This window comes from Corvus moneduloides, chromosome 4 (assembly GCF_009650955.1).
Source record: "Corvus moneduloides isolate bCorMon1 chromosome 4, bCorMon1.pri, whole genome shotgun sequence".
In the NCBI taxonomy this organism is placed as follows: domain Eukaryota; kingdom Metazoa; phylum Chordata; class Aves; order Passeriformes; family Corvidae; genus Corvus; species Corvus moneduloides.
The window spans coordinates 54,797,100-54,816,182 of NC_045479.1; the positions used below are offsets into that span (position 1 = coordinate 54,797,100).

Sequence of the window (19,083 nt, forward strand, 5' to 3'; positions counted from 1 at the left end):
TAACAAAGACCAAATGATTAAGCAATCAAAAACACACAGTGGGGCATGTTCTGCATTACTTCTTTTGATGTTCCACAATGTGTCAGTGGGTCTGTAAAACATTCTTGGAGAAGTTATTTTTGCACCTGGTTAAAAACTGTTTTTTCTCACTTTAATTACCCCTTAGAATGGCGTCCAGGTTCTACTGCACAGATCCTCTCAGACTTGGATTTAACATCCCAAAGAGATGGCAGATGGAAACGCATCAACACACTAATGCATTATAATGTAAGGCATTTCAAAACAGTTGTTTGTGCCTGTTATCTGTTTTCTTGTAATAAATAAAATCTTTTTTTGTTTTTAGAGTAACTTCAGTGCTACATACAGGGTGCCCAGGGAAGTTGTGGATACCCGATCCATGGCAGTGTTCAAGGCCAGGCTAGAAGGGGCTCTGAGAAACCTAGTCTAGTGGAAGGTGTCCCTGCCCATGGCAGGGGAGTTGGAAATCTTGAAGGTCCCTTCCAACCTAAGCCATTCTATGATTCTATGATAAAGAATTAAAAGAAAAACACAGGTCTGGGTCTAGTCAGTAAAAGGTTTGGACTGTGAAAGGCTGGGTCTACACATTCTGCCTAAGCATTTTGTATAAAAACACAAAACCGAAATGCCAGCACCTTGGTTTCCTCATCATTGAAGTATCCAAATCCAAATTCCACTCTGAATATTCAAAAGCTGGTTTTGCTAAGACTCATATTTTCTTTTCTCCACCACTTCCTACCCCTGAGAATTGTCTTTGTCCTTGCTGTGCTGCTAAATAGATTTTGAGTTTGTCTGGATTGTTCAAAAGCCCAGCCAGGAGAGCAGATGTTGATGTTTTCATACCGTCTGTTTTAGGTTTCATACTGTGCACTCTACCATGCACTTGCAATTCACTTATCTTTCCTTTTTATGCTATTTATTTCCTTCTAACAACAGTTAATCCTGATTGGAAAAGAGAAAAGTTGTTTCGTTTTCCCTCAGAAAACAGACAGGTCTGATTCTTCATGATAAACCCCATTTTCATCCAAATGGCATACCACACCAGGTTGAGGAACCACTTAAGCCTTGAAGATGCTCCTAATATTTCAGAGGAGATGTTGATGGGATCTCTTACTAACAGAGTGGGAGGGAGTCTGTTCTGAATTGCAGAGCCAGTTGCCCAAGAAGCCTCGGAAGTTTAGCATTCGTCATAGATTCCCTGCAACCGATTACAGAAACCACAGGTTACGGTTTAAGAAAGAGGTTCAGCAGTGCATGGTTCCTTCAAAGAACATCTCTGTGTTTGTATTTTCAAAGGTCCGAGATGGTGCCACGCTCATCTTATCGAAAATGGGAATTTCCCAGCAGCCAGAGGATAATCAGCAAGATGTCCCAGGGGAAAGTAAGTATCTTGTGGCTTCCCTCCCTCCCAAGGTGACTAGAAGTCAAAACCCGCAGAGTGATGCTGCCATCTTGATTTTGTTTGTCAAGCATTTCCATGGAGCTAGATATTCACCACCAGACTATATAGGGTTTATTTGTTGTGTGTTACCACTGTACACTTGTAATGGTTTTGTTTGCTCTCATTATAAAAGTCTTAAACAGTAGGACTTTAACTATAATTGTGGTGAGTCCATACCCCAACTTAATAGAAAGCACTCTTATTAAACATTTCCTTCCATATTTTGTTTTTTTAATCACACTACATCTATAGTCAAACTGTACATTTCGTCTTGGCAGATCTTTATCATTTTTTCTCCTTTCTTCAGCCTTTACTCACATTCCTCTTCAAATTTCTTTTCACTACTTATTAGACTGAGAATTAAATGCAGTGGTCTAGATGAACCACAGTAGAGACTAGCTCCTCTCTCTGTGACATAATGGATCTGATGTAATTTTTCATAGCATTTCTTACAACTGTGTTGCCTTGCAAACTCATCTCTGTACCTTCAGATTTTGTCTCTCTTCCTTTTGAGTGATGTTTTGCCAGCTACACTAACTTCTTTTTTTTCCAGGGCTTTTTAGTTGGCTTTGTTCATTCCATGCATTTTGTCTCTTTAGATGCAGCGTTTTTCACAATCCCTTTGCTCTTTTTGAGATTTTCAATCCTCTGTAAGTGAGCGTCAGGAATTTCCTTGTAATGTTTCTTCTCTTTCATGTCACTAATGCATCTGCCGCATAATTCTTGTATTGCTGTCTGCTACAGTATGCTGGACTTCGCAACACAGAAGACAACCTGTTAGCTTGCAATCCATCTTAGAAGCTTTTACTTGTACATGTTAGTGTTCTGTCTAGACCAATTTTCTATATTTCAAAATATCTTGAGACACAATACCCCTTACAGCCTTGAATGCACTCAGATTTTAATGGAAATATTTACTTGTGAATATATGTTCTTTGTCACGTGTATTTCCTTTACTGACTTCAAATGTTCAGTTTCTCTAGGGTTTTTTATCCTTATATTCAGTTATTTTGTATGAGGTAGAAGTTAAATTTATGGAACAATAATTGTTGAGATCATTCTTACTCCCATGAACTCATTTGATATGCTTTTCTGTCTAGCACTGATTGCAAAGGCCATTACTTCACCTAATAGTTTCATTCCTTTAAACAGATTTACTGATCTTAGATTTAATAGGTTTCAAGGGCTCGCAGTCAAACAGGTTGGAAATAATATGCCAGAAATGTACATTTTTCAAGAAGATGGGTCTCAGCTGATAGCTCTGACATATATGGCTATTTAGCAGAAAGGTTCAGACTTTCATTTGTTTTGAGTGTTGGACAGGAAACTAAGATGGGCAGAATTACTCGCTGTTTACTTTTTGCTCTGTCCTCCTGTATTCTTCCTTTGAGAGTTTTTCCAACAGAAAGAAGAGTCTTCTAATGGTCATGTTTACACCGCTGCTGCTATCCTCTCACACCTTTACCGCAAGTCCCTGGCACAGCTGGCCAAGCAGTGACTGTTCTGTCACAGCAAGTGCCAATCCAGCATGTTAACTTCAAGGCCATCCAGTTTAATACAGAAGGCAGTGGAGTGCAGGCAAGGAGCTGATTCCTAGTCCCTGTTCAGTTTGGTTGCACTGGTGGCTGGGACTATTGTCACCTCACCTCTAAAGAAGTGGATTGGACTGTGAATGGAGTCTGGTGGTGCCCTTAACTTGCTCTGCTTTCTTAATATAGAATAGTAGTCAGCCTTCTGTTCTGGACTCGCAATCTTCATCCTCCTCACCTCTCTACTCTTGTGGCAGGCAGTAGAGGACCAGATCATGTGTTTTTCTTTTTTTCTTAGGTTAGGTTTTTTTTCTTTCCTCCTTCTCTGCAATTATATCATAAGATATGATTCAATATGATGAAGCTCTTTGAACAAGCATGGTCTGTACTCCAAGGTGAATTCCTTAGTTATCTGTGTGGCATTCTAAATTGTAAAGGAAAAGTAGACTTCTGGGGAGAGTGCTGTCACACGAGGGCTCTTGTACATGAAAGAAAAGTCTTCAGATAATTCAGATCCCAAAGTATCAAGTGGAAACAGCTTCCACCATGTTTCTTCTCCACACCCTGTACCATGGTAGTGTAGAAATTTGGGATGACAGTGTTTCATGCCAAGCTACCCTGCTTTCTTTAGCAGCATAAGGTCCTCAGTGCTATCTGGTGCCAACTCATTCTGTTGGAAAGCTATAAAATGTTACAAAGCTGGTACAAAGTGAGACCCTGCCATGACCGTGATTTGTGAGACACTGTGTACAAAAGGGAGAAGAGGGGATCAGAGGCTTCCCCTCCCACACATACACATGTATATGACACTGGGATTTACAGGGTTGGAATAAAAAGAAATCCTATCCTGACTATGAATGAGGCTTGTGATGAAGTGGATTTCCTTTTATTCAGTCTCATTGACTTGCACCTTTTGCATTCAGAAGTGTCAGCTGAAGCCATTAACTGTCAGCCAAAGTAGGACGCTCTGCACCGACCAAAAATGTAAAACCATGTTCAGAGATGTTGCCCTAAACCCTGGCATTGCTTCCATGCTGCTTTTATTCAGAGTTTCTAACAGGAAGACACTAGAAGCTGGCAATTGTGACAAATTAAATGCAGCATCTTTTGCTTCTGGAGACAATAAATGCAGTTACTAATTTGTATCAAGAAGGAGAATGGTTCCAGTGATTTCATACCAGTATTTCTGTACTGAACTATAAACCAAAACAACACATTTGTTATTTTGAGTGTTTTTTTCCTGATATTTGGTTTTGTTTTGTTAGGTTTTTTTCCTTTTTAAATTCTGAATAAAAATAGACACAGGGTTGCAGATCAGAAATACTAATTAGCAGATCTGTTAGGGCAGCCCTTCCTTCATCTCCATGGAGCAGTATTCATGAGGTAGGGGAGACTGGAAGGAAGATAATTTGCTGCAGGTTGCACAAGGGGAAAGGGGCTGCATTGCCTGATGTTTACGTCATAGTTCCTACCACTATAATTAGTCAGCACAGTCTATTTTTGCCATTAACACCCCCTCCACTCCCCCATGAATTATTTTATATTGGCCAAAGAATGTCAAGGGCCAAGACAAAGAGTTCAGGGGGAAGCATTTTACCCCCTGGACACAATCTTCTCCCTGCTTGCAACTTGATGCATAGTGTCACTGTGGAGATAAAAAGGAGGTATTTCCCCCTAGCTTTTATTTTCTTCACTTCCTGCTTTCCCATTGAGGAAAATATTATCTCATGGAACTGTTATTTTCTCTTAGCAACCATATTGCTAACATGTTTTGTTGCTCCATGTTCTGAATTTCTCTTCCTCTTTCTTCCTGCTATTTATAGCAATGAAGCGAGATATTCGGGTTGTAGAAGTTCATCTGGCTGAGCTGTAGTCTCTTAATCCTTACTTTCCTATGAAATAACTACTACTCCACTAGTAGCCAATTCTGCTGTTTCTAAACAAACACAGAACAAACTCAGCTGCATGTAAGAGCCTGTAATCTCAGTGGAAACCCCTTTAGTTGTTTCCTCTTCTGTCCAAAGTTAAACTGGACCATACACCATCAGGAGGGAAAAGAGAGAATAAATTCCTTTGAATCAAAGGAGGAAGCAGGAGCGTACCAAACAACTGACATAAGGCTGGAATATAGTTTCTGGTCGAACTGCATGATTTGATCTAATAATTTCCGAAAGTAAGTAACAGGGATTGCAAAAGAAATTCCATACTTCATGCCCAGCAGTAGTTCTTACTGTACTGGCAGATGATTGCCATGAATAGCATCTATTGTGAAATCACAACTGCTTCAAAATAAAGTGATAGCTTTTATTTTTTCTGGCTTCATTCACATGAACTTCCAAGTTGAATTAAGGACTCTCAAAGGACAATGTGATTTAATGTGGAATTTATATTTTTTCCCTACCTTGTTAAAAAGAAGTAAAGGTCCCAGAAGACTACATAACTAATGCTTTTCATAAGGATATATAAAGTAGATTCAAGAAAAAGTGTTGGCTTTGCCAGATTACACTTTAATGTTATTTTCCCCTGTGATGTAAAATATTGAATGTACATGCAAGCTGGGAAATTCAATGTAGCTGTTGAGGAACTTAGTTAATAAACCATTATGGTCAAAGTTAATGCAATTAAAAACTGATATTTTGTGCTGTAACTGGGATTCAGTTATGTTAGAGATGTATATTAAAGCATAAAACTTAGCAGAATGCAAAATAATTTGTACAGTGTGGCTGAATCACAATTTTTATGGGAAAAATAACTTCCATATTTTTAAGATGTCAATGATTTTAAATGTACTGATTCAGTAACTTGCACTGGGAAAGTGCTACGATTTTAGGGATTATGCCAAGTAGATGCAAAAGTTCAGGAATTAAAGGAAGAACAAGCAAAACCAGGAGATTTGAAAGTGACACAGAAACTCTTTTCAAGGAATATTAATTGCAAGTGAAAACAATTGTATCATCTCTTTGAGAACTGTTTGTAACAAAAGATTCTTAGGCATGGAGTTTGTCTGAACAATAATGCTGATGCTGAAATACAAAACTGCTTTTATCCACTGTGGGACGGTTGGTCCAAGGCCCGGGACCGGGTCCATGGCCAAGCCCCAGGTGGCACAGTGAGGCACTGTAACCAGAAGAGCTGTTATTAGCACCCAAGTGCTTACTCCTGTTTCTGCCTTACTGTAACACACTTGATGTGAGTCTCTCCCTCTGGTTTAAACTATGAATACTGACAAACAAATTTTTTAAAAATCTTATTATAATGGATATTAATTTGCTTCAATCATTACCTCTGCCTGCTGGAGTTCATGTCATCTCAGTGAAGGGATGCCTTTTTCCTTCACTCAGCTACAGAGTCAAGTGGTGCTTACCATATGCTGATAAAAGGAAGGTTTGAACCGAGATACCATTCTTTTGACCTCAGCAGCTGCGGTAAAGATGTGAATTGTAATGGTGTTACCTAGAAAAAAGGTTGTACCAGGAGTAGGCTGCAATTGGTATTTCTGTGGTGGCTATGGGGTCAGACCTAGCTAAGATTCTATAACTTGATCATGTCTGAGAATTCACAAAGAAGCAGAGAACTTGATTGTGTGCACCTCCAAGCACACACATACTGTGTTTACATGACTGTTTGTTACATGGCTGCCCTGTTTGGAGGCTGTCAGCTGAAGTCATGATTGGAAAAAGGACGCAGCCCTTCAAGGTGTCTGTAGGGCCAATCAGTTGACTGGGGATGAACTCTACGTGGCCTCAACAGTGGTTTAGGAATGGTATTCTCCAATTTAGTCTTCTACCACTCCAAGCCATGCACTGCTTGCTCACTTTCCCCTTCACCTCTCCCTTCCCTGCAGCAGGATGGAGAGGACAACTGGAGGCACAAAAGGTAAAAATCGGGTTGAGATAACAACAATTTACTGGAAACAGTAATGAGATAAGAAAACGAACAGTAACATCAGCAATACTAATGACAGCAGATACAAGAAAATAAATAAAAATTGCTCACCATGGAAACCCTCAACAACAGACAGTACCTGATCACTCCCTCTGTCATGCTACTCCACTGCTTCCTCCAAGCTTGAAAACTGGCATTACCCCACTGCTCCCTTCACACTTACTCCCCTGGAAGGAACGCCTTCTCCCCAGAGGAGACTCCCTTCTCTCCACCTATGACAATGACATGAGATGATCTAGAACAACCCCCATGTCCCAGCCATGACCCCTCCTGGCTACTGCAGAAATTATCCCTGTCCTGGCTTGAGCCAGGACAATGACCGAACAGGAGTTTTCCTACTGTGTGATTCCTTTCCCTCCCTTTGCTCTTGACAAAAGTAAGCTTTTCAGCTCTGTGCCACTGAACATTTAGTACTTGAGTTGTATATGTTGGACAGAAATAGAGTAATCTAGATCCTCTTGGCAAGAGGACAGGTATGTTAAGAACAGGGAACACGTGCATATGTATATGATTACTTTTGTGTTGCTGTTCTGGGGTTGAGTGTTTTTTATAATTATTGCAATTACTGTTTCTAGGGCATGCACTCCTGGAAGATGAAAATAAGGTCTGGCATCTAGTCCGACCAGTGGATGAAATGGATGAAGGTAAATCAAAGCGGGGCAGTGTGAAAGAAAAAGAGAGGACCAAAGCTATTACAGAAATCTACCTGACCAGACTTCTTTCTGTGAAGGTAGGCCTCAGATGTGTATAGTTACACCTCACTTCTACAGGAAGAAATAGATGCAAATATTAATTATGTGTTTGGCTGCTATTTGGAATATGTGTCATGTATATACAAGCTGGTGGTCAAGGCTTCAAGTGATTCATATGCCCTGAGGAACATGACTGGGAAAGAGATAAAGTACAACTCCTGATCAAAGCTGAGAACCATGATTACGTGATCATTAAATACGGATTTTCCTTGCAGGACAAAGATGGATATTCTGCTCTGTGCCACCTGTTTAGATAATATTTTGCTGGGTTTTCTTTTGAACTGAATGCTTTATAAACTCCTACAGAGCCTTATATTTCCCTGTTCTTGTATGTGATCAATGCTGCAGTAAAATTTAAAAAAAAAGTTTCCAAATAATAATAGTCCTTTTAGAGTATTTTTAGTGCCTACACTGCAGAATCGATCATGAGCAAAGTAATTTTTTGAAACACTTCCCCTTGGAGAAAGAATTTAGAATAATGTGTTTAATGACCACAAAGTCAGGCTCCTTTTATGAAAATGAAGGCAGTCTGGCTCCAGCTAAGGCCACTTGTCCAAGTGTGGAAGTTGATATGAAGGAAAGTCTTTGGACAGATGACAGAGACTCAGGACAAAGAGCCAGAAAGATGCTTGCATCCCCTTTTTCTGTTAATAAAGCCACTGCTTTTATATTCCCAATAGCCATTTTATAGATTATTACCAGTCTGGAGCTTTATTGACTCATAAAGTGTTGGTGAGGTTTTGTGGCTACCCCTAAAACCCAGGGACTGTCAATGTGTTCTTCCTGACAGTAGAACGTCTTAGAGCTCCTTGCCATCTGGGTCCCTGCCCTGTTTGGAGGCTGTCAGATGGAGTCATGGTTAGAAAGAGGATGCAGCCCTTCCAAGATGTCTGTAGGGCCAGTCAGTTGACTGGGGATGAACTCTACATGGTTTCAACAGGGTCATCTCTAAAACAAGGGGACAGCCTCTGAGGTTGCTGTTACTAAGATCCAGGCAGGAATCCAACCAAGAACACAGCCCTTCTGGACACTTCACTCCTTGGACTCCATGGATCTCCTGAGCTGAGTCAGACTGGGTGTCTGATAAGACCCAAGTGCTTGCCCTTAAACAAAAAGGGCAAATGCTCTCTGGTACTTTTTCCTCTCAGTCTCTTTCTAAAAATCACATGGTGCTCTGGTGTCAGAGCAACTGGATGTGGGAAGTTGAAAAACCATTAAAAAGTGGCTAAAAATTACTTTATGTGTACAGTGATGCTGAAGTGTAAATGTAGCAACCAATTCCCGCTTCTTCTGTCAAGCAGAAGGCACACCTTTCTGTGCAAACCATAGGATCTCTGGTGAAGTCACAACCTTTCAGTCTAGAACATAAAATTGTGCTCTAAAAGGTCTTTACTCTGTTGGCAGTTTACAAAGTCACTGTTCTAAAAAGTGTCTTGCTTTTTCTCACTCTTAGCACTCAGGATAAAGGCCATCAGTGACAGCCACTGAGGTCAGCTTGTAACACAAATGTAACTGATTTTTTAAATTTTGCTTTTAGGGGACACTTCAGCAGTTTGTAGATGACTTCTTTCATAGTGTGCTTAACTCAAACCATGTGGTGCCACCAGCTGTGAAGTACTTCTTTGACTTTCTTGATGAACAAGCTGAAAAACATGACATCAAGGATGAAGATACCATTCACATCTGGAAAACAAACAGGTACGCTATGAAAAGAGTCACACTCATACTGCAGTGAAATAAGAGTATAATTCCCAGGTATATACTAGCATTCTTACCACAAATCAAAGTAAATTTCATTTATAATCCTCAAAATCATTTAATTGAGGTAATATGTTTGTATGATGAAAAAGATTCCCTGTAAGCCTAGAAGCAGCAAAAAATTAAACCAGTTTACCTATGGGATTATCACTGGCAGATTTACCATGTTTTACTTTTTGTCTCTCCTTAGAGAAGAGGAAAGCAAGAGGCAAATGGGACTAGATTTACCTGTCAAATCACAAAATCTAATACATGCTACTTGATGGTTTCTCTGACCTTGCAGACATCTTCACTTGCTATTTTGGGGCACTTAAGGTCCTTCTCATACGAGTTTTTCTGTGAGAGATGTAAAGATTTGGTTTTCAGACATGGAACCCAGACAAGCTTGTATAAACATTGAAATATAAAATTAAACATCACTATTGTGAGGAGATCAAAATGCAAAGCCCATACTTAATTTCATGTGATTTTCTTGTTGTGGAATATTTACTGTGTAAAAAGGATTATTTATCGTTTTCCTTGCTTTGCAGCCTGCCTCTTAGATTCTGGGTAAACATACTGAAAAATCCCCATTTCATCTTTGATGTTCATGTTCATGAAGTAGTGGATGCTTCCTTGTCAGTCATTGCACAGACTTTCATGGATGCTTGCACAAGAACAGAGCACAAATTAAGCAGAGTAAGTGATTTGCATTCTACATCCTGACTATGCTCATGCCTGACGAGACAAAGGGCAGCCTCACAGGCAATACCCATTCTCTGAGGAGATACAGCCTTGGTTGTTTCTCTTTAGTTTTATAATGAAGTTAACATTTCACCACTTAACAGGTTGGTGAACTGTCAGTATTGCTGTGTAGTCTGCCAATTGATACTTAGAAAAAGGAGAAAATAGCAGCTGCTTTTATAAAAAGCATGTTTAAAACTGATTATTTCACCAATAATTTATTATCACCTTGAATTGATGTATTTGTAAAACTCAGCTGTAATGCCATGTGTAAACGTCATCTTTTTATGAAATAATCCCACCAATGTTAATAAGTATCCAAATGTTAATATCTGTAAAGCTCAAGTGCATGTGAATAGAAAGGCTTGATCTTACATTCTTGACTTTATTTTGCTTCCTAGAAATGTTCATAAATAACTACATTTTTCTGTATTCTAAATTTTTCAGGATTCTCCAAGTAACAAATTACTTTATGCAAAAGAAATCTCTAACTATAAGAAAATGGTGGAAGAGTAAGTATCAACTCTTTTCATGCTTATTCAGTTATTAGGATTTTAAGCCTGTGTAAGAGGAAAAGGGAATGCTGATATAGTCAAAGTTAGCTGTCAAATATTAAAAAATTTACACCCAGATGTTTATAAACATCCCTTTGGTGGTGGCATTGGGAGAGTTGAAATGGATCTCCATTATGACCCAGTGTGTATTCTAGTCTGTATAGACAGATGAATAGATTTATTCAGGAGAAATATGATGCTGTTTTCTGCAGTCATAGTTGTTACCCACACGATCTGTCTAACAAATGCTGCACTTCCATAACTCAGTAGAGACAAAATCCTGAAAACATTTTCAGAAACATTTTTTTTTCTATTCTGTCTCTGACTTAATTCATTTACTAATTGGTAATTCTGTTAATATCATGGAAAATCTGCTGCAGAACAAAACTCTTGCCAGTTTTAAGACCTAAGATAATCATTATCTTGCAGTTAAAGATTTTTTTTCCTGTGGTATGTTTCTGTACAATCAGGTATGATTTGGCTCTTCTGCAAAGGTACTAATGTTGAAAGGCGGGATTACTAAAGGAATCATTGGTCTGTTGTGGTAGAGTATCTCCTGTGTTAGTAAGGAAGCATGTTTGAAATAATGGCAAAATTGAAAGATAGAATTACCAGAAAGACACAGTTTATTTCACCTAACTGAAAATATTTTCTAATCTCTTGCAGTTACTACAAAGGTATTCGTCAGATGGTGCCAGTGAGTGACCAGGACATGAATACCCATCTAGCAGAGATTTCTAGGGTAAGAATATAATCCATTTTCTTGTACTGAAATTGGAGCCAAGTGGAGCACTGGTTTTTGTTGTCTCCTCTTTCTATCTGGACAAATGGAGTATTTTGTATGTGCAAATATCAGATGACTTATTTCATAAATCTCTGAAATACTCCTGTTTATTGTAGTCATGCCTGTTAGACCTTTGAAATGTTGATTATTGAATGGAATCGAGAATCCTTATTGTCACTAATCTATCTGAGTTATGCAGGGAATAGAGCACAGTGTCTGGATTTTTCACATCCATTGTGGAAAAATTATAGCACTCTTGAGCTGTGCTTTCTCTCCACAGCATATAGGGGATTTTTAGCATTGGTCATACTGACAACGAGTAGTGACTGAATTCACAGTGCTACCACAGCAAAAATTAGATTCCAGAAATTAAAGAAGAAGCATGCACATTAAGTATAGCATATTTTAGAACTGTCTATAAAGGGGCAATACTTCTGCTTTATGGTACATGTGAGAAGTTCATTGTGTGCTTGCTCAGTGGCACTTTTTGCATTGTAGGTTATTCGGGTTACCTCACAGGGAGAAGAGTAGAGCAGGGTGGTTGCTGTCTGGGACTTTGGTTGGAGACTGGTGGAACAAAGTCATTACAAAACCTTTAGCTTCGTTCTTGAGACACACTGTCTGCCTGCAGCTCAGCTCAGCTCGAGCAGGCTCTTGCCTTTGAAGCACTCTATTTAACTTGGAGAACCAGGAGAGTCCCTCACCAGTCCTAAAGATGTTGTTGAGCCTGAGCAAGAAGGCAGTGTATTTAGTGGCTGGTTTGCTCATTTGCTTAATTTAGTTGAAGAGCTCTAGCGTAAGGAGGATGTTTGGGGAATTTTTTGCGGTTTGTTTATTTCAGTGCCCTTAGGACCTAACATTTTGCGGATCAACATCCTCATGAGAGCGTTTCTATTTTCAGTCATTCACTACAAAACTCATCTGCAGTGACATTTCATTTTACAGTTCACTTTATTTATTACATAAATTAAGATGTATATAAAATTAGAATATTTGGTGATTAAAAATAAATTCAATATAATGTTTTAACATCAGCAAAATATGTTTTTCCTTTCCATTTTCATTATAAATTATGATAAAAATTAATATGGAAGGAGTGATCAAACACTGCAAATTTTGACCAGCTCTAAAAGTGACTTTTATAGAGAAAGGAAAGATGGATGTTTCTCTGCTGCTTTATCCTTTGGGTAATCATTTATGCCAGTAGCAATATTTTGCAATTCTTCATTTTCTTAACTAACTTAAAGACTAAAGGCATAGCTAGAGACCTGAATCCTACACGTTTGAATGAAGAACATCTGTTCAGACAGGAAGAGCACATTCACTAAATAAGTTATATGTGTAGGGGGCAGGGGGGAAGATGAGGTAGTGGAAGGGTTATTTCCTTCTTCATTTAAAGTCCTTTCTCTCTCTTCTCACCACACCCCCCCACACCTTCGTATCTTCATGATTCAGGTGGCTTTTTCCAAATGTGCATGTGCTCATAATATTGATGAGTTACACCTTTGCTGTAGTGAGGTGTGAATAATTTCCAGGATGTAAAAAGAGCTGGAAAAAGAATTTCAAACACCCTTGATGACTGTGTCAGAACCAATGCTTAATATCTCAACAATATGTAGATTGTACTGAGTAAATGCTTTAGCTTTTCACACCCATGCTGCTAACAGATGTTTAAGCTGCAGCCTGTGGTTTGACAGTCACAGTTCAAAATATCTTCTACCCCCAAAGCTAAGAGCTGTGGGCAGGCTGGAAAAATACCAGAGGGAAAGTCTTGATCTGAAAATCATCAAACAAAAGTTTTCTCACTCCTCTTCTCTGCCCCAAGTGACATTTAAAAAAAGTTAAACATAGAGCTTGCATTTGGAAATCTTGTCAATTGTACCCAATGTGTGTGTGCATAACTTTCAGCTGTGGGTGATCCTACTTTGACATATTTGCTGCCTGCTTGTGTTAACAGGCACATACCGATTCCTTAAACACGCTTGTGGCTCTACACCAACTCTACCAGTACACTAACAAATACTATGATGAGGTAAGTGATGGCCTTTATTTTCATGCTTTAATATCAATGGTAAAATGTTATGAAGGCTAACGCTAGTCTAAAGGAGTGACTTCTGGATTTCACTGAATAATCAGGTAAAAGCAATGCTGAACAAAAGCCTTGCAGTTGTATACCCTGCTTGGCAATTACACTGGTCAAAGGAATGTCCTTATAAATGAACAATTTCATTATGGCTATCTGGTTTCAGTAGGGATAGTTTAACAGATAGTTTAACAGGATCTGAAAAATAAACAGATTTAAAAATTGTTTATCTTCAGTTCTACCATCCTAATAAGTATATAAGAATGTCACCGAGCAAAAAGTCATCAGAGTTATATCAGGTTTCAAGACAGTGTGCTTTTCTATGAGGAGCAATCTGTTAAATTTGTTTTGCTTGTAGGAATTGGAGCTATGTCCTTTTTATAAGTTAAATTGCTCTAAAAACTTCCATGCATGGTACCATCCCTGTTTTGCCATGCCAAGTGAAGTGCCTGCCTAAGGTAAAGCAAAGTAGAGTAACTGTTGAACGTAGCCTGATTCAAAAGCAGGCTCACAGCTTCAGTTTAAAAAGTTTCTTAGGTTTTTCACACCCTGTGGAAAGGGGGACAAAGAATATCCCAGTGTAGCTGGGCTGTGGCTATGGCTCTCCAAATTTAATCTGAAAACAAAAAGAGAGAAGGAAACTTTTATTCAAAGGTTTCCATGGAAATGAATGCCTCCAGAAAACTCTCAGAATTAAATCAAAGCAAGTAAGAACAGATGCCGAATCAAAAAGGAGCACAGCACATGTGAGCTCTGTTCGGTTAGTCTTGCACCTCAGCACAGTTCATGTTTTCACTTATATTTAGCACTAAAGACAGTGAGTCTCATCCTTCACTGCAGCTGCTTTATACAGGAGCAGCCAGCCTGTCGCAGCTTTTAAACAGATGCAAGCAGGCAAAATCAAATCACCCTGAGAAGTCTTGCAATGATGGTCAGTGGGGGAAGCAGCCAGAAGAATGTAGGCCAACCCGATGGCATTCCCTCACCCCTCATCCCAAGAGCTAAGCTGGCTTTCAGCACCTTCCCAAATGTGTCCATAGTTTGACCTCTTACAAAAACACTCAGGGACCCTGAATGACAGATGAGCTGTAAATCCCTGACTCATCCACACCTCAGGCGGAGTCACCAGCCTGTGGGACTTCATCAGTGGCAGGCCAGCACACCCCAGTATATAGCTGCAGCTCTTCCCTTCCATGTACATCACTGTGTAACAATGAGGTGCATCTGATGAAAAGGCTGCTAATTCAGAATTGTGGAGATAATCTGTCAAGAACCATTCACTAAAATTAATCAAGCTTATTTATTTTCCATGAAAATGTTTTAATTTGCATAAATTGGAACATTTTGCAGCTGCCCTTGTCTTTATTACTGACACAGTGGTTCCCAGCATGTGCTGTACCTTCTGCATCTCTGCAGGGCTTGACAATGACTAAGTGGGTACATTCTAATTGTCCACATTTATGTGAAGGATATATTCACCAGTAGAGATAATCATTAATTATTTAGTCTAGATTTGAGGAGTTACAGCTAGACATAATTGTTTAAATTAAGGAAACAATACCAAATTAAATTAGGCCCAGTTTAAATACTGCAATAAGTGTTTATTAAGTCTGTCTTGTAAAAATATTTTCACACTTTAAAAACAAATTCATTAAAATAATTATTTCTAAACAAATTTGCTCCAATGTTGGAAATGCACATGCTATACCAGCCCTTCAAAGTGAAATTATTGGCTAGATTGATTCTAAATGCATTAATCTCCATTGTCGGTGATGTTCAAGAAGTAATAAAAAACACAGGTAGTGACAGGCAAACACCATTTTTCCAGTCCTTGTACTTGCAAGTTTATATAGTATTTAAAAAGTGCTAAAGGTTTCCGCCTGATTACACTGTCAGACTTATATTAATAAAGCCAGTTCCAGAAAAGGAATGGTTTTGTCATGTAACACATTCTTCTAATGGAGAAATCTAATAGCTAGTGGGAAAGTTTTCCTAAAGGATGGTGGAAATTAAAACCTTTCAAAACCTTTTGAATTTGATCTGGGAAGCCCTAAAAATCTCTATTTGAAGAAAAGCCTTCTCATAACAGCTGACCTTTTCTAGCTCTTGTTTTCAAATCTCTTGTGTCTTAAGAGTCATATCCTCTTATATATATTCTGTACAGCAGAGGCTGTAGGATGCTGGGGGCTCCTCTGATGAGCTCTTTGCTTTCCTGAGCTATGTGGTGCCGGGCCAGAGTCTCGGCTCTTCTTGGCAAGAGCCAAAGGGGAGCTGCTAGCTTTATTCCTCATATTGCCTACAGACACAGGAGACCTTGCACTGTCCTACCATATGCCTGTGGCTGGACCACCCAGGAGCGTCTCATAACTAAAGCTCATGGGGATGGGATATAATTACCGATGGTAAATGACCCTTAAGCCTTGTAGGGTGCACTGTAAGTAAAAGCACTGTTTCTTAAATAGCTCTAAGGAAATTTTTCCCCTGCCTGCTCCCTCTTGGAATGTAATATTTTACAAGATAAAGTACTAGCTATTAATTTGCTTGTATCTCAACATAATGGGAAACATTATAGAAACTTAGATAAAATAACAAAGACCATCATTTTTACTGTCTTTTTTTACAAATAGAACATGGGGCCTAATAGATGGACTTTGGTACAGAGTGAATGCAAAAGAGTCTTTACAACCAAAGGAGTATCAAATACTTGGTCTCCGAACTATGTCATACATTTTAAGTTCAATTATTCTAAACTTTCCCTGTTTATATCTTCCAGATTATAAATGCACTTGAAGAGGATCCAGCTGCACAAAAAATGCAGCTTGCCTTCCGTTTACAGCAAATAGCAGCTGCGCTAGAGAATAAAGTGACTGACCTTTGACTCAAAAGCCGCAATAAAGAAATCTGATCTGAAGATGTTCAAATTCATTCTTCCTGTTAAGGAAATAGTGTTCTATTTTTTAATGTATAATTACAACTTTAAATGAAAGATTTCATGGTTTTTTGATAGCAGAGGTGTAATGTAAAGAATTTTTACTGTAAATTATGCTTCTAATTAAAAGCTGTGTTGTGTGTAAATGAATCTTCTGTGGGAAAGAAAGTCCTTTGGTTGGGGGCAGGGTGGGGGGTGGAAGAAGAAAAACCTATAATTCATTTGATTTAGTAGAATCTGAGACATCAGCATTTAGGATTCATTATGCAAGTAAATTCAATACTATAGCATCCTTTCTACCTTAAGCAATATTTGTACTAGGAAAACAATAACATACTCAGAGACACATGCAATATCCCCTTTTATTTTGATAACTGGAAATTGACTTCCATAGAGCTCTAAAACTTGGTCTGTGCTCATAATGAATACAGTGAACAAAGTGTCCAATTTCTCTGCAAGACCTGAAAATGGGATTTGTTACCACACAAGTTCTAAATTTAATTATTTATCTCAATGGTGATGCACAGTATTGCACCCACCACAGATGGCTGAGAGAGAAATAAGAGTAATGTCAGTATAGGAGAGTTCTACTGATGAAGTCTTGTTCAGTTCAGAAATCACTGCAAAGAAGGAATTAGTCCTTAAAACTTTAAAACTCTTTGTTATTATTGTGAGTTTTATGATATATGCTAATGTGCCTTACTTGTACTAATTCTGTGAATCTGATGAATGGTTTTGTAAAAAGAAGCAGATCAGAAAAATAAGTATTTATGTGCTATTGAATGACTTTTGTGTGAAAAACATGACCAGCAGAATGCTTGTAATTAGCTGCTTGCCGAGAGTGTGCTGTTTAACATGATTTGATTATGTATAATATCCTATTTTAGAATGGTTCTGATGATTTTTTATTTGAATCTTGGAACTGTCCTAGAAATATCATCACTTGTTTTTATTGTATCTGTGATGTAAAATACTAGTATGATATTGGAAAAATCATATACCCATCTATTGAAAACCACTCGGTCAGTTTTGAGCCTTGGAATGCTGCATTTGATTGAATACACACTATAATCCATAGCAAAGAAAATTGAAATAACTTGTCAGAAAGTGTGTGTTTACAATATAGGTAAGCTCCGTACAAATCAAAAAGTTAGGTACGTCTTCTTAAATTGCTGTATTGCACATCAGAGAACTTTACTTCTCTTTGTCTTGCAAGTTTTTGGCAGTAAAGTAGCATTTTAATGAAGTGCTGCCATCTGTACTCCTTCATTCATTGTCCTGCCAAGCACCCGGACTCTGCTGACTCTCAGCAAGCTAATGCAGTGTCTGCCGCCCGCTCTTCCTGCCTGGTAGGTTGTCACACACTCACTTTTACTGTCTGTTGATATTTTTTTTTCCTCCCATTTTGAAATTTTCCTAGTATTTGTCAGTGGGCCTTTCCTTCAGTTTCTGAAAATCAAAAGCCTCACCAAAACTGGTTTTCTGCCCAGTAGGCTGTGAGCAGTTTTTTTGTTTGTTTTGTACTCGACTTCTTGCATTTGTCTATAATAATTCCTGAACCTGCCTGGGCTATAAGTTATTTTATACTGTTTAGGACTGAGTTATATGACTTCTACAGGAAGGTGCTTTGCCAGTTACTCTTTCATCAACAAAGGCATCCTAATTTCATGGCTAATCTGTTTCTTTTTCATTATTTGTAAATCCTGTTAATTGTAAATCAAATATAATGTTGTTTTTTCCACCAAGTGTCAGTGGATCTTTACTGAAACTGGGGGGATGGGTGTTGAAAGGACTTGTAATGCTTCCTCCGGGAGTGATGGAGCAGCAGCGTCCATCAGTCTGTGGTTGGGAACGGAGGAGCGCAGCACATCCTGCAGATGGAATGCCTGACATCATGCCCTTTTTATTGGCATTTGCTCTGAAAAATGACAGTACTCTGGAGAAGCAAGGATGTAGTGCAACATACCAGAGTGAGGTCTTCTTGCCTAATCTATCTTGGGACCTGAAAGCCAATTAAAATACAAGCTCAGCAGCATCTCTCCAGAGAGACCAGAAAGCCCTGCTCGAGCAAGTAGGGCTTTCAGAGGGAACATTATATGTCCCCCATCACCAGTGACTTGACACAGAGCAGCTGTAGACTGTGACTCTGGGATGCAGCGGTGCTCCAGCTGGATCTTACCTATTATAGGGAAGTGGCATGTGTGTCTGCTGGCATGTGCAAGTTCATGATGGATCCATTAGTCATTCTTGGTGCCCTTTTCTCACTTCCTGGGAAATTTGCAGGCTATCGGTGCTGCAGTGTTGCCTGCCAGGGAACACAGAGGCAGATAACTGTGAGCAGCTGCAGCTACAAAGAGACTTAATGCCAGTTTTTCAGTTTCTCCAAGTCTCCTGTCCTGAAAGCACAGAGTTGGAATTTGAATTGAAGAACTGAGCTCATTTATTTTATTATTTCCCCTTTGGCTAAGCTACTCCAGTGCTTGTTTTTCCACTCTGGTGCTCTGTTTTGCCCAGGCCGAGTTTTTGGCTTCAGTTTTCATTACGTTTTAGCAATCTGATTCTTAAAA

At 38.9% G+C, this 19,083-nt stretch overlaps 1 protein-coding gene across 5 annotated transcripts in view; it reads left to right on the forward strand.

Annotated features, from left to right (window-relative positions):
- The window catches only part of PLXNB2 (plexin B2), a 263,743-nt gene extending 245,482 nt beyond the window's left edge, over positions 1-18,261 (forward strand). For all 5 annotated transcript variants that reach the window (XM_032105466.1, XM_032105464.1, XM_032105469.1 and 2 more), the window contains 9 exons: positions 167-267; positions 1,315-1,399; positions 7,509-7,663; positions 9,223-9,383; positions 9,974-10,121; positions 10,614-10,678; positions 11,387-11,462; positions 13,462-13,536; positions 16,361-18,261. In XM_032105466.1, coding sequence (XP_031961357.1) covers positions 167-267; positions 1,315-1,399; positions 7,509-7,663; positions 9,223-9,383; positions 9,974-10,121; positions 10,614-10,678; positions 11,387-11,462; positions 13,462-13,536; positions 16,361-16,465 — 971 coding nt within the window. In that variant the 3' untranslated portion in view covers positions 16,466-18,261. The remainder of the gene's footprint in view (positions 1-166; positions 268-1,314; positions 1,400-7,508; positions 7,664-9,222; positions 9,384-9,973; positions 10,122-10,613; positions 10,679-11,386; positions 11,463-13,461; positions 13,537-16,360) is intronic.
- Positions 18,262-19,083: the final 822 nt, after the last annotated feature.